The sequence below is a fragment of the Zonotrichia albicollis genome, chromosome 2, assembly GCF_047830755.1.
Source record: "Zonotrichia albicollis isolate bZonAlb1 chromosome 2, bZonAlb1.hap1, whole genome shotgun sequence".
NCBI lineage: Eukaryota > Metazoa > Chordata > Aves > Passeriformes > Passerellidae > Zonotrichia > Zonotrichia albicollis.
The window spans coordinates 26,905,402-26,920,124 of NC_133820.1; the positions used below are offsets into that span (position 1 = coordinate 26,905,402).

The following is a 14,723-nucleotide window of genomic DNA, read 5'->3' on the forward strand; positions in this document are numbered from 1 at the left end:
CTGCTTAAATGGTGTTGCCATAAAAACAAATTCCTACACCTTAATTCCTTTCCCTCTTTGCCTAAAGATATTCTGCACAACACCACGTCTCACCCGCCTCTCGACTTCTCCCTCCGCGCTTGTTTGTGCAAACAAACTCTCCGTGTCTGCAACTGCCCTCAGCCCGGGGAGGGCCGCAGTCCCGGTTCCCGCTGCCCCTCTCCGTGGGGCCGCGTCCGCCCGGCGGCAGCGCTGAGGGCGCGGCCCCTCACGGGCACGGAACGGCGCCGGTCGGGGCCGCCGGGCGCAGGCGCGGGCGGGACCCGGCCGCCGCCATGTCGTGAGCGGAAGCGGAGCCGGGCCGGGGGAGGGCGGCAGCGCGGCCCCGCCCGGCAGCGGGGAGGGCGCGGGGGAGGGACGGGCGCACCGCGGCGGCGGCAGCGGGCAGCAGTCGCCGCAGGAGCCGCCGCCGGAGCCAGCCGGGCTGTCCCGCGCCCTCCGCAGCGCTCGCTGCCTGCCTGGCCGCCCCCGCCGGGTAGCGGGAACGCGGAGCGCGGAGGCTGTGGGAGCCGGGCGGGGAAGATGCCCCTGGCGCAGTTGGCAGACCCTTGGCAGAAGATGGCTGTGGAGAGCACGGCCGAGAGCAGCACCGAGGTACGGGGCGGGTGGGGGGGTTGCTGCGGGGAAAGTTGTGAGGAGAGGACGGGACCGGGACTCCCGGTGCTGCCGTCGCTCAGGGGATGGGCAGAGTTTCCCCCTAGCGAGGTTTCGGGGTGGGCAGCGGGCGGGGACCGGGCGGCAGCGGCCCGGCGGGGGAGCGCGGCGAGCGCCGGCCCCTGCACGCCGCTTCCTCTCCGGGGCACTGACTCACGGCCGGCACCGGCCGGGACTCCCCCGCCGGGCTCGGGGCGTGTTTCCCGGGACCGGGCTGCTCCCGGCGCGCTCCCTCCCCTTCCGCCCCGTTCCCGGGAGGGAGTAACCTGCCTCCGCGGTGGCCGCCGGCTCGGGCGCTTTTGTTCCAGCGCGGTGTCTGGTTACTGTCACGCCGAGTTTCCTTTCCCGGGGCGGCCCCGCCGCCTCCGCCGGCGGGGCTCTAGGTGGGCAGGAGGGCCAGGCCTGCCCTCGCCTTGCCCGGTGCCCTCGCCTTGCCGCCGCTCCCCGTGTGGGTCCCCGCCCGGTGCCGCTGCCCCCTTATCTCGGCAGGATGGGGTTGCCGGCAGTTTCGCAAGAATTTGGGAAACCGCAGGGACGTGAAGGGTGGCGGAGCATGGGTGAAGCTTTGTGCTCGGCGGCGTTGCCGGGAAGAACCCCGGGGTGCCGCGCAGTGTGGGTTTCCCGCTGAGGTAGCGCTGAGTGCTGTGTTGTGCCTGTCCTTGTTAGGCAGGACGCGTGTCAGCTTTCCTAGGCTGGAATAATGAGAGCGGCTGGAAATTAGTGTCACTTGATACCGAGGCCATAGAAGCTTTCAGCTATTTTAATATTTTTTTTCCTGCTACTCTTGGTTTGGATCTATGTAAACACTGCACCTACACAGTCAGTTGTGCTTGCTCCGTGAGTCCCCAGTAGCCCACAGTGCGTGTGCTACTTTGTGACCAGATTCCATCTGAAAAGAAAAAGCTGCTTTTGACAGTGCAGCTTCGACCTGAATCGGCTCCAGCTGATGCTCAGCCAGGCTGCTTCAAGTGATGCTGATGTGGAACGGTGTGGACCCAGGCCAGCTCACAACAATTAGTCGCAAGGTTAGGACTCTCTCCTTAGTGAGACGAGCATAGAGGGACCAGTGCAGAGTTTCTGCAGTATCAGGATTTGTCCTTTTGATCTTTGTCTTGTCATCCTTCTGCTGAAAGTCAGTGTATCTCAAGGAGTCAGAGGAACCTACACTTCAGATCTGACAGGCACATACATTTTTTTATTCTTGCCAGCTACTGTAGTTACTTTTAAATTCGTGCTAGTTATTCACTGACTTCTGGAGTAGTGATCTTAGATGATTTTTAAACTGGGAGTTACTACAATAGTAGTGTGATGCTTGAGGGTGGGGCAGAGGGTGGTAGGGGAAAACAGATTAATCATTTAGAGAAAAGTAACTGTTACTTTAGTCTTTGATGCTCTTTGCATGCGGTCTAACTTCAATAATAGTGTATTTTCTAGATATGTAGGAAAATAGATTGTTATTTGCAATGTGTGTGCTTGCATGATTATACTTGTTTTAGCATATTTCAGACATCATTTGTTTTTAAATAGCTGTCCTAAACTTTTTGAAACAAGTGCATCTTATCACTTCCTTAAAAGTAATTAAACTTTTTTATTGACATGAGTGTACCATGTATAGTAGTTTATCATCAAAACATGTATAGGAGCAATAATAAAACATGAAACAGCATGAACTGACAGGTTTCCACTCCAAGGCCCTAGCCTAGAATAAACAGTTTTTGAAAAGGCCGGGCTGCACCTGCAAAAGCTCCTCAGATGACATTCAGAAGGAAAAAGTTACTTAGAAAGGTTGCTTACGTGAAATGACTATTTAAGAAAAGATTTTAGTAAAAATAGATAAGTTTAATTCAAATACATAGACAAGTGACCTAAATACATAACTTGGATTTTTGATTTGCATGAGTTGTGTTTATCTGTAGCATAGCAATATCCTAATTACAGACCCTATTCTGCAAGAGTATCCTTGGGCAAAAATGTTCTTACATTTGCCTGAAACTCATTGTGATTTCAGTCATAGTTTGATACTAATAATGTCTTAGCTGTAACTCTCAGTAAAGCATTTCTGCTAACCTCTCAGATTTGCTGACACAGTTCTTGTAATGCTGTATTAGGTGCATATGGAATTACAAATTTTTGAGCTCTAAAACTCAGCTCAGACACTTTCCTTTTCTTCACGACTCATGCAATCCTGTAGTTACAGTGGTACCACCAAGGAGGTGATACTCTGTGATGGGTGAGCAAATTTAGGAGGAGAACTAGAATACCTTTAAATAGCTTTAGATTAGAAGTGTACTTAACCACAAAGAGCTGCTGTAACTTAGATGTGCAGAACAGTAGAATATAGTCTTTCTTTCTTAAAAAATAAAGCAGACAATTTTTTTTTTTTTGTTAAAATGTGGCTTTCTGATTTTCAGGACTTCTATTTCTACAGGTGGAAATAGGTCAGTGTTCCACCTTGCATCTCTGATGGCTTTTTTAATATGTAAAGCTGTTACACTATTTTTGAAATATTTTGTCTGTACGTGTAGTTTCAGTTTCATGTTGTAAATCACAGCACCTTTAAAGCTTGTGGAATGATGCTGTCTCTTACTGACTCAGGGTCTACTCAGGATTCATAACAAGCATAGGTTTGTTTTTCATGGTGAGAATATGCCTGTTATTGAAGTCATCTGCTTTCGAGCAAATTAAGTATTGATGGCTTGAGTTTGCATTTGAATGCCTGAATAACTAGCCTGATCCTTTGATCTGCACTCCCAGCCATGCATATTAATATCAACTGGAGGAGAATGAATACAGTTATGGCAGCCAAATTTTGGGCACCAGTATGTTGAAAGAACTGGCCATCATAGGGAGATGCCATTTGCTAGGTGTTCTGGGAAGCATTTGTGACAGCTGTCATTAGGAGCTTTAATTTAGATGCTCCAGACTGGCTGTGGAGAAAGTTCTTTTTTTTTTTCCACTGCTCTTGACAGTTTATGGTCACTTGTTCAGATGTTTTCATAGGTGATATGAATCTTCCATCCCAAATTTCTTTGTTTTATATTCTGTATCCAGAATTATTTGAACTTTCCATGAGACAAGGGATGCTAGCATTTAACAATCATGCTGTTGTTTTAAAGAAACTTCTATAATGCAAATTTTGCTTTGTAATTTCATTTTGATTGTCAGTGTGGCATTCTCTATGTCAATATATATTTCTGGCCTGGAAGCTGAAATTTGTCAGATGTCTTGCCCTGTGTAGCCCTGAGCCTGTGGTTGTGATTGTCTCTTCTCATTCTGTACCATGTAATCAGTGTTGTACTTGTCTTCCACAGGAGCAAAGGCTATATTTATAGTCATTTCTGGTATAGCCAACACAGGTAAATAGTTAAAGCCAAAGTGGAATCACCTAAATGGACTGGTCTGTGGGGATTTTGAAGACTATCCATTGTCTCTTCATTATAGACAAAATCACGTGCAGTGCTCGGCTGTCGCTTCTCATGCAGAAGTGCTGTCAGCATAGTGCATTCTGAAGTCTGAATTTTGCTCTGATTTGTGGGGTGATGTTTTCTTGTACTGAGTTAAAAATGGGAATTGGAAATTTAATTTTCATTTAAATAAGTAGTATACACTATATTCCACAAACTGTTGTGATAGACAGATAACAGATCTTATATGTATGTAAATACTGTCTTGAGAAACTCATAATCTGCACGAAAAGTGTTGGAGGGGTGTTCAGATTTTTCATATCCTTATTGGTACCATTTTACCTGCTTTGTTTTTCAGTTAACACAATCTTGGTCTGTAACATAATAATCATGTCCTGTGGTCAGCTTAGGGGGGTAGGAAAAGGCAGAAGCTTTACTTTGTTGAATTCAGTACCTCCATGCACTGCTGTGTGCTCTCTGCAGCTCTTGGTTTCCTTGTAAAAGTGTAGAGTTTAACTTCTTTGAATGGTTCAGTTGCTTTTCTTAGGACATGGGCAGTTCTTATCTTGTTATTGTTTTGTTTGTTGTAGTGTAGGCAATGTTTCTTGCCCCAGCTGTAACACAAAGTAGATGTGAGCAGATTGACACATTTAAAGGTGTGTCTGTTATCTTTGAATATGTTGTGGTCTGTCACACTGACTGTAGTTGTTTGTCATTTGAAATGCTAAACTTAAAGTCACATTGAAACATAGACGGAGGTGGGTGTTTAATTATTTCTGCATATCAAAAATACTAGCTTTGGGTGTTGACTGATCTTGGCAGGTGGCAGATCTACCAGCTTTCAGAGCCTACTCAAGATACTGGTTTGGAATTGTGGGGTTTTTTTCTGTGGGGAGATGTTTTGTTCTGAATTTGAGGCTTTTTTGTTTGGGTTCTTTTTTCCACCAGATATGTAATTCATAGCCATATTCCAATAGTGAAACTTTTAAGCACTTTTTTAGGCCAGAGTAGATTCATATAGTTGGTTTTTTTTTTCAATCTTGGTGGTGTTCAAGAGGGGAACAATTTAATCAGTAAAACTGGGAAAAGTTAGAATCCCTTCAGGGAACATTTAAGTTTGGGCAGAGTGGTTGATACCACCGTTGCTGTGCTATATGCTTGCATACGTGATACCGTGCTGCTTATTCTCTCCTTATTCCCTGAAATAAGATTAAATGCCTCACCCACTGGAAGTAGAGGGGAGAAAAAAATCTTGTGTAGCAGATGGGAAAATGAGGTTCAACAGCTTAGTGACCCCATCTAGCATCATTCACTGAGTCTCTTCTAGAATTACATGAACTCTGATTTTTTGGGACCTACTCTAGTGCCTTGACCACAAAGTTACTGCTGGTTTGTTCCTGTCAGTGAGAGTTACCATATGTTTGCTTTGGTGCAAGAAACCTCTGTGGTGTGCTTAATGCTCCACTTAAGTATTTTTGGAGGAAATATTTTTTATTATTTATTTATTTATTTATTCAGTGAAGCCATTCAATTTTGTGTGAGTATGTGTCTTTAAAATACTTTATTATGGTCTGGGTATGTTTCCTAACAGTTTCTAAGTTTAAATTAAAATAAATGTTAAAAGAATATTTAAATAACATAATCCAAGTGTTAATTTATTGAAACATGCTTAGCTATGTGTAGATGATGTGAAGAAATGGTATTTTGTGATTTTAAATATCCAATGATACATAGCTCTGAAAAATAAAACTCTTTGTTGTGCATATTCAGAAGGTGGTGGTTTTAGGATGTAAATATTATCTGAATTATTTCTTGCATAACATGTTTGTCAAAATTAGTTACTGTTAGAACTTAGACTTACTTGTGAAAAAATTCTTTTAGCCTCATGGGGATTCTTTCTCCTTTTGTCTTCTTGTAACTGACTTTTGTTACATAGTGAGAACTATACTTCAAAAATCCTGAATTTTAGGAAATAGTGAAGTTGTTCCACAGCTTATTCTCTATTCTTAGCGAAATGTATCAAAATAGTAAATTATAAAGCAAGTGTAAAAAAAAGTGTAAATTTCACCCTTTGAATTTATGATGAATTGTGATAAACTAGCTGACTTGTGAAAGCCAGTGTGTGCAGTGCAGGGCCTTGCCGTGCCTGCTGCCTGTCCCTGCTGACAGGGCAGGGCCTGGCACGGCCTCCCCGAGTGCATCCAGTCCTCTGGCAGAGCCCAGGAGGGCACGGGCCATTTCTGGGGGCTGGCACTGCAGGAGGCAGGGAAGGGGAGCTGCCCCTGCCTCCTCTGCCTGATGCAGGCTTGGTAACAGGATTTGGACACTCTCAGGTGCCAGACTTACTCTTAAGATAATGTGTTCAAGCAGAAGGAATTTCTTCTATTGTCAGCTGTGCAGCAGTAGTTGGATAGATTAAGGTGGGGGATTTCTAATAATGTGTATGTTTCTTCTTCCTCTTGGGAGCACATGAACAGAGATTGGGTGCTGTGGGGTTTTTGGCTTTGTTTTTTACTAAGTCTGCTGAATTGATGTGTTAAGTGTAATAATTTACTACCCATCCACTTGTTTACGTAGAGAACTGAGCCTTTCTCTTCCCTGTCTTTTTCTCATTTTCTTGGGTTTTTGGTTGATTGGTTGGGTTTTTTGGTGAACACATGACCACACATGGTTTGGAGCTGGTTTTAGCTACATAGACTGCTTGCCCAAGACAAAGATTTTATAACAGTATATGTACAGCATCTTGAGTAATGTTGTGGCACTTGTTTGACTTCAAGATGAGTTACTTCAGAGACTAACACTTGCTGAGAGCTGCAAACTTTTTTACTATTCTTTTCTAATGTTCCTTGGCACGGTGCTGGAGAAATGCCAGGGAAGGAAAGCATTGCAGTGCAGGAAAGGGGACTGCTTTTCTGTATTGTTCAACTGTACTCTTGAGTCATACTAGATGGGAAGAAGGTGGCAAAGCAGATAGGGTTTAAAAAATCACATAAAGTTGCCCAAGTATCCTAACTTAAAGAAGTTTGGCTTTGTACCCAAATGATTTGCAAGTTAATTGCTTTTATCTCAGTTTGTCTATGGAGAGGCAAGTTTCAACATCCTGTTGTTTCTCTTAATACTTAGCAAATGAAGAAGTCAGTCACCTTAGACAATAAAATGGAAAATAAATTCTGTGGAATTCATGGAACATAAGTTAACAAAGTTTTAAATTTAAAAATGCTTGTGGGATATTTTTTAATAAGGAGTTTTTAATACTTGCATGTATTATTTCTAACAGCATATACAAAATGTTTTGGATAAGTGCTATAAGAGAACAGCTAGAGAAGTCTAAGATGGTGGCTCACTTCTGCTATTTACATCTAGTAAATTTTAATCAGGTCAGGATTTAGGTAAGTGCTTTGGATCTGTGTGGCTTCACAGCTCAGAAGTTAGGGCATAAGTCATTAATTCAGATCCTATTAAAGCCTTATATTTTATTTAAGCACTGGAATAGATTGTGAAAACTCCCGAAGATTTAAGAAGGGCTTAGACATAAATGTCTTGTGAGCAGCATTGTAGGAATAGCTGATCATGCTTTGGTACATGGAGATAGATCAGCTGACCTCTTAAGTTCCTTTTAGTTTATTTTCAACTATTTTTTGCAGACCAACAAATTTTTTCTCGGGGTAGCTCATTGCTGCTTAGAATAGCAGTTTTGAGTGTGCACAGTTTGAAAGGTTTTTATTAAATGTGGTTCCACACAGTGCCTTGTGGCACAGGTTTGTTATGAGTGTTTCAGTGGGAATGCTGCATTTTGTGCTACTTTGAAACAAGCCAGAAGCATTGTCACAGCTTTCCTCTATCCAAGGACCTCACCGTTCTTGGGCTTTGTCAGTTGAGAGTCCCTTGAAAACACAGAGGGAAAGAGCTCAGATCTATATATACCCAGTGTTTTCATGACTAAATAATACTGAAAGTTCTCATGTGTTTAAATAACTGCAGTTGTTGGGTAGATCTGGAAGTTTTCATAGTTGACAGCTAGGAGTTACCTGAGAGAGGCTTCATCACCTATGTTATTCATTGGCATGTTAGAACTTCCACGTAACAGTTTGTAAGGCTCTGATGCCTTCTCTCTTTTGCTTATTTGTGTCCTCAAAGCATCATTCTGCACTGATACACAGTTTAATTCTTGATTTAAGTCTTGTTAAGTCTTGATTAATTGCTAAGTGTAGGAATATAACATTTTTTGTGTTTACTGAGTTTTGTGGTTCTGCTACAAGGCACCAATTACACAGAAAAGCCAGTAGTTACCAAGTCTACTGAAATCTGTTAATAGTATAAGGACTGCCTACTAATTTATATACTCAATTCCAGTATTAATAATTAGGAAGTGTTGAGTTTAATGGCAGAAGAATTATTCCAAAAGATGCAATTGGTATCAGTTTCACGAAGAGTTTTTAAGTAGCTGACAAACATAATTGAAGAAAAACGTTAAAATATTTAGCAGAAAGAATACTTAAATATCCCAAAATAGTCCAACAATAGTCTAAATGCAAAGGAGAGATATTGTAGAGGTGGGAGGAGCTGTTGAATATCAAAGGAGTCTGGGGACGAACTTTATGCCCTGCAGAAAAAAGATCCTTTTAGACTGTAGAAAAGAGCAAAGATTAACAGAATGTTAGAATGGAAATGCCAAACTAAATCTAAAAACTTCAAGTGTATACTGTCTATCATATTATTGATGATACTAAGGGGAAAATGTGAAAAATGAATACAGTAGGAAACATAGTGATTTGCTCACTTAAAATTTCAATTGGCATGGTTTGGATACATGTGAAAAACACTGCACTGCGAATGATGGTTACCTGACATTATTATTAAAATAAGATATCCCGCTCCAGATTGCTGAGTCCTAATTGTATTTATGGATGCTAGGTGCTGTGTTGTACATAAAAAATTGCCTGTTTGGATCCAGCACTAATCAGAAAGGTAGATGTGAAAAGCATTAGGTTTATTGTGCAGGTGAGTTTTACCAGACTTCTGAGACAAATTGGATCTCTTGCAGTAAATGCTGGAACTATAATTGAAAACAAAAAAAAAAGTGGCATTACAACTTGCAGGTCAATATGTAACTGTAGCGTGTAAAGTGCAGGATATTCAGTGCTTCAAAGGAAGTGGTTAATTGATTGTAGGGAGATTGGGCTGCATTTCTTGGTGTGCTTCTTTCTTACAAAGGGTTTGGTATGACTGTGTTCTTGATGCCGGTACCTTAGCATGTGACGCTGCTTGTGACCGCATCGTCCCTGCAGTGTGCTTTTTATGGGTGGCCATTGCCAGTCCAGATATGAAATAATTTGAATTTTAAAAAAGCTTTCTTTAAGCTGTCTTTCTGCCAGGAAATTCCTAAGAGTTCTTACATTCTGAGAGTTCAGTGGATTGAAACCTGTAATTTTTGATTGCTAAAAATATTGATGATTTATTGACTTTTGTCACATGTTCTGTCAGATCATTTGGGGGACATTCATGTACTAGCTGCCTGATAAAGATTCCCTGGTGTCTGCCTGCTTTATACCTAGTAGAGAACCTGTAGGAACTCTGTGTTCTTGACCATTTGATTTCAGGAAAACTGCTGGAGCCCAGCTGTGTTTAGGTATTGATTTCTACTAATTTAGTGAGATACGGCAACAGGTTTAAAAGCTTTGAGGAAAAAAATTTTGAACCTTAATTAACATGACTTTTTCCACTGGAAAACAGAATAGGAAGTTGAATCAGAGTGAATTGGAAGACCATTTTGTAGGTTGCCTTTGTGAGGGATGTGCACCCTCCTTTCCCTGGCAGAAATTGCTTGGTGATATGTTCAGGTGGAAGGAGAAATTTTCTGTGGATCTTTTCTTGTACTTCCCTTGTGTTGCCATCTGAAATATGTTTTACTTTTGAAACCAGAGTACTGGAAATAGCCAGATCTTGGATTAATTCTGCTTACTTAGTTGTCCTGCTATGAGAGGAGAGCACCTGAAGAATAATCAAGGTCTGGAGTCTCTGTCCTTTGAATTAAACTAATCTGAGAATGTGAAAGATATATATTCAGCCTTCTCTTAGTCTGTGTTCTTCAGCCTATCAGATCTGCTCCCAGCCTGTTATGTCATTGAGGCAGGCCCTTGGTGCTGGTTAAATACTAGAGGGAGTCTACACCCAGCAAAACAAAACATATTTCATTTGCTCACCTCTTAAGTGTGCTGCTGACCTTCTCACTCCACACTGGTTTCAATAGTGCCATTTCTAACAGGAACCTTTGGTCTTTCCATTTGAACTCCTAAGAAAGGCTACAAAGTGCACAGCCTTTCTGAATACACAGCTGTTTTCCATTCAGTGGTGTATACCAGCAAACCATAAATCATATATACATATTCTTCTTTACCTTACATGGTTCAGACTGTTCTGAGAAAAACTGGTTCTACCATCCAGTGATTCTCTTGGCATAATCATTGCTTGGGTAGACCTGTTTGAAAAGATCTTGCTAAGCCAGTGCTCTGGCTCAGACCAGACTGCATGGTGCTCGTGCTGATTCCTTGAGTTTGTTCCTAGTTCCACTGAGTGTGTTTTGCTTGAGTTCAGCTGAAAAGTAACTGTGAGGAGTGCAGGATCAAACAGGAAGACCAGATTGTGCAAAACAGTTTATTTGTTTTGCAGAAGTTTGCTGTGGTTTTTCTGGTTGACTGCTGAGAAAGTCAGTGAGGTTGAAGATTAGAGCCTTTTTAAAAACAGAGGTTGATCTCACCTTTTTGTCTTTGAAGGGAAGCTTCTCTGAAGTTTCTGAGGGTGCATTTCACTTCCAACTGATTTCAATTGTCTTAAAATAGTAAATGTGAGAACTTAAACTTACTGTGTGGTGAATTCTTTTTTAACCTGCAGTTAATGTACATTTCTATTTAGCAGAATGACTATTGTAGCAGGAATCACTATTTCTGAAAATCTACGTGTGGAGTGGAGTCAGTGTAGAGCACATGGTTTTGATATACAAATTGCCCTATTTTAGGCCCCAGAGTTTAGCCATTGTTGCTGTTAGGACATTACAGACTCCTCCTTTTCAGCTAAAGTCAATTATTTTATTTGTTCCACTGTTTTTTGGGTTTTTTTTCCTGATTGCAAGGTTGAAAGAGGCTGTGTTGTGGTGTGAACAGAATGTAGAGTTGTATAGCTAAAGTACTAATGTTAATTTATGTAATAAATTTGAGAAAAGGGGAAGTATGTGACTGTGGCCTTGGTGGTAATGATATATGCGTACTCAATATACAGCTTGTCCCTGTAAACAGGCTTTATTAAAAACACTCCTTTCTGTTAGTTAGCTAAGCTGGTATTTTTGTGGTCTTCTGTTTGATAATATTAACTTCTTATGTATCTTAAAGAAGGATAGTACAATACAATATTCACTGCCTGAACACTATAAGTAAAAGATATTACAGTGTGGGGAATGTGGGCTTTTTGGACAATCATCAAATTACCCTTTGCTGTACAGATAAAAGGTTGTATCAACTGTCCAGAACTGAGACAGCTTTTAAAGATGATATTCACTGCTGGAGTTATGTATAGCCCATGCCACTGATTTCTTACTAGAAAGAAATCTTTCCATGATGAAAAGATGATTTCCAGAGTTGACCAGAGTCATGTCAGAAATCTCTAGTGTCTTCCTGAAGCCAGGAAAGATGAGAAAATATCTCTGCTACCACGTGCCAGATGTCTGCACTAGGAAGACAAGAAGAAAACCCTGTCTTCTTCCCCTCCCCACCACCTAAACAAAACAACCAAAAAACAACAACCAAAAAAAAAGAAAAAACAAACCGAAAAAAACCCAAAGCCCCCCAAAAAACAAAAATACCCAAAAAAAGCCCCTAAAAAACCCTGAAGAAACACCCCTTCAAAAATCCCAACCTACCTGTGTCATATTTGGGAAATCCGTGATTCCTGTAATTGAGCTTTTTCTAGCTGCATCTTCCAGGAAAAAAAAAAAAAAGAAATTTAAAAAATGCTCAGTTGCTAGAGAGCTGGTAATCATCTGATTGAACATTCAGTGTGCTTGCAATATTTGAAAATTAAAATTTGTAAGAGGTAATTTGCAGTATTTGAAAATTAAAACATTTAAGTGGTTAATCTGTCACTTATGAAAGACTCTCCTCTAGCCATATGCAAGCTAGAAGATTCTATTAATCAGAAGTTGTTACAGAAGATGTTAGGAAAGTTCTGAAGAATTCTGCTGAAAAATTGAGTAGTGGGAAGGAAGGTGTGAAATGAAACTAAAATCTGAATTTCTGAACAGCCTTTATTAACTTTCTGACATCTAAAAGGTAACTATCTATACTATACATGTATGTAACTTTTAAGTAAGTTAGGATTTGAAAAAATTGATTAATTAGACTTTGGATTCTCTAGGGAAACAATACACAAATGAGCTCAAATTCTGTCCCCAATGGTAATGGAAAATGTTAACCATTTTTTAATAGCTTTTCATTTGTTTCTAAAATGATTCTGAATCACTGTTAAAATTTAGGAGCAAACTAAGAATTAATGCCTGAGGTGATGCCCTGTACCCTAACTTAGGAAATACATAGTTTTACTTACAACTTCCTATTGGCCATGCTTGTTGTGCAAGTAAAGTCATTCAAATTCTTTCAGGGAATATCTCTTAGACATTCTCCAATTGTTGTATCACTGTCAAGCGAAAGAAAGCTTTTGTTGACCAACAAGTTATTTAAGGGGTTTTTTTTTGTTTTGTTTTTATTTTTTGGGGTTTTTTTAAATCTTTATGGCTAAATTTCAAATTTAAAAGACTTTTTCTGTATTGCTTGTTAGAATAGCCCTTGGGAAGGTACAGAGAGTGGCAAATGCTGTAAAATTGATAGTAAAATTAGAATTGCATTCAATTTTTTTTTAAGTCTATACTGTAGTTACAAATTTTTCTTTAAGGTGGAATAAGGACTGGCTTGCTATGTAAGGTCATGCTCTTGGAAGGAGCCCCTTTATCTGTTTATTTTGTGTGGCTTTTTGCCATTCAGTCTTCATCAGGTTTAACTGTTCTGCAGAAGTTGTAGTAATGGAAAATAATGTCTGCCTGTGTAGTAGTGAGGCTTCAGATGCCAGGTGGTTTTATGTATTTCTTACTGTGACTTCATCCAGGCTGAGAATACACAAGGATCAAAGCAAAAGTGGCATTACATGCCAGCAATAGGGGATTTTCCCTTTTTACTGTTTACTTTCAATTACTTTTCATTTTTTCAATTTCAATGTTTACTTTCAGTTACCTGCTTTTGTAGAATATGGAGAAGAGAGTACAGTAACATGCTATGAAAGCCTATTTCCAATATATTTATTTCTGTACTTGGATCCTGTATTTATTTTCACTTTGTGTCTTTTTACAGAATGGACAGCAAATTGTGGATGAACCTATGGGAGAAGATGATATCAACCAACAAACTGTAAGTAAAAGATGGATGTAATAAAAACAGTACAATTTTGGAGCATGCTGACATCTCTTAATTCATAATGGCAGTTTGCCACTGGTGTTTTGTTGTTTGAGATTACTGGACATGGGGCACACTCTCAGATCTTAATATTTTTGAGAGAGGTTTATTTTCTCACTGACTCAGGTCTAGTTTGGTATCCTACTGTTCTCAAAACTCATTCCTCAGCTTTTAATAGTGTTTCAGTGTGAGGAACAGCTGTGAAAGTCTAGTTTCCATTGTGCTTGTTATTTAAAGGTATTCATCAAAGGAGTTCTTAACCTGGGCTTCTCAGAAATAGATATTGTTACTAAAGAGAGGATCAATGGACCTTCCTGACTGATCACTTTTAAGGTTCCTTGCCTTCATGTCAGACTTGCAGTTTACAAAATTTCATAATGTGAAGATACCAAGTTCAGTTTTCTTGTTGCAGTGCCTGTGAATTTTGTCAAATGTGAAGTTTAGCTGTGCTTCCATGTTAGAGAGTACCAGCTGAATCTTAGGTCTGGTGATAAATGGCCTTGCCAATAAAAACAATTTTTGAAACTCCATATTTGGTTGGACTTTAGGGTTTATATGCTGCTATTGCATATTGTGCAGACTTCAGGTTGTGAGTAATGGTCCAAGCTGTTTCCCATTTCACCTGTGCTGCTTGACAGGCAGGAGGTAGAGGAGTGGTATCAGCCTGAGAAGAAGAGGAGGGTGGAGAAAAAGGTGGTTTTAGCTTCATCTTTGTTTCTCAGTATCCTGGCAACAGGTGAAATAAATTTTCCCTCAAATGATACTCTTTGGCCCAGGGGGATAACTGGTGTGTGCTGTCCCTGTTCCTAAGGCAGGGCACGAGCTTTTCTCCTACCTGTCCTGCTGAGCAGGGGGATTGAGAAAGTGGCTGGGTGGGTGTCTGGCAGTCAGCTAAGGTTTATCCCTCAAAATTATCAAACTTCTCTTTCAATATTTGATAACTACAGAATGCTTGCAAATGTTTCCCTGTATTTCCTTTGGAAATTTCCAAACTGCTGCTTTTTTTGTGAGCAACTGATTTTAATACAGTATAACAATCAAAAAGTTAAAACATTAATCTGATATTCTTTCTGTCATGCTTGAGCTGCTTGGTTAAGATTGTTTCAGCTTTTTAATGTTTCATACCAGTATT

The 14,723-nt window shown here is 40.7% G+C and overlaps 1 protein-coding gene across 2 annotated transcripts in view; it reads left to right on the top strand.

Annotated features, from left to right (window-relative positions):
- The first annotated feature begins 356 nt into the window (after window positions 1-356).
- The window catches only part of RPS6KA3 (ribosomal protein S6 kinase A3), a 74,058-nt gene continuing 59,691 nt past the window's right edge, over window positions 357-14,723 (top strand). Inside the window, exons 1-2 of one of the 2 annotated variants that reach the window (XM_005484347.4) lie at window positions 357-633; window positions 13,490-13,546. In XM_005484347.4, the coding sequence (XP_005484404.1) occupies window positions 562-633; window positions 13,490-13,546 (129 nt within the window). In that variant the 5' untranslated portion in view covers window positions 357-561. The remainder of the gene's footprint in view (window positions 634-13,489; window positions 13,547-14,723) is intronic. The other variant, XM_005484346.4, reaches the window with a different exon arrangement.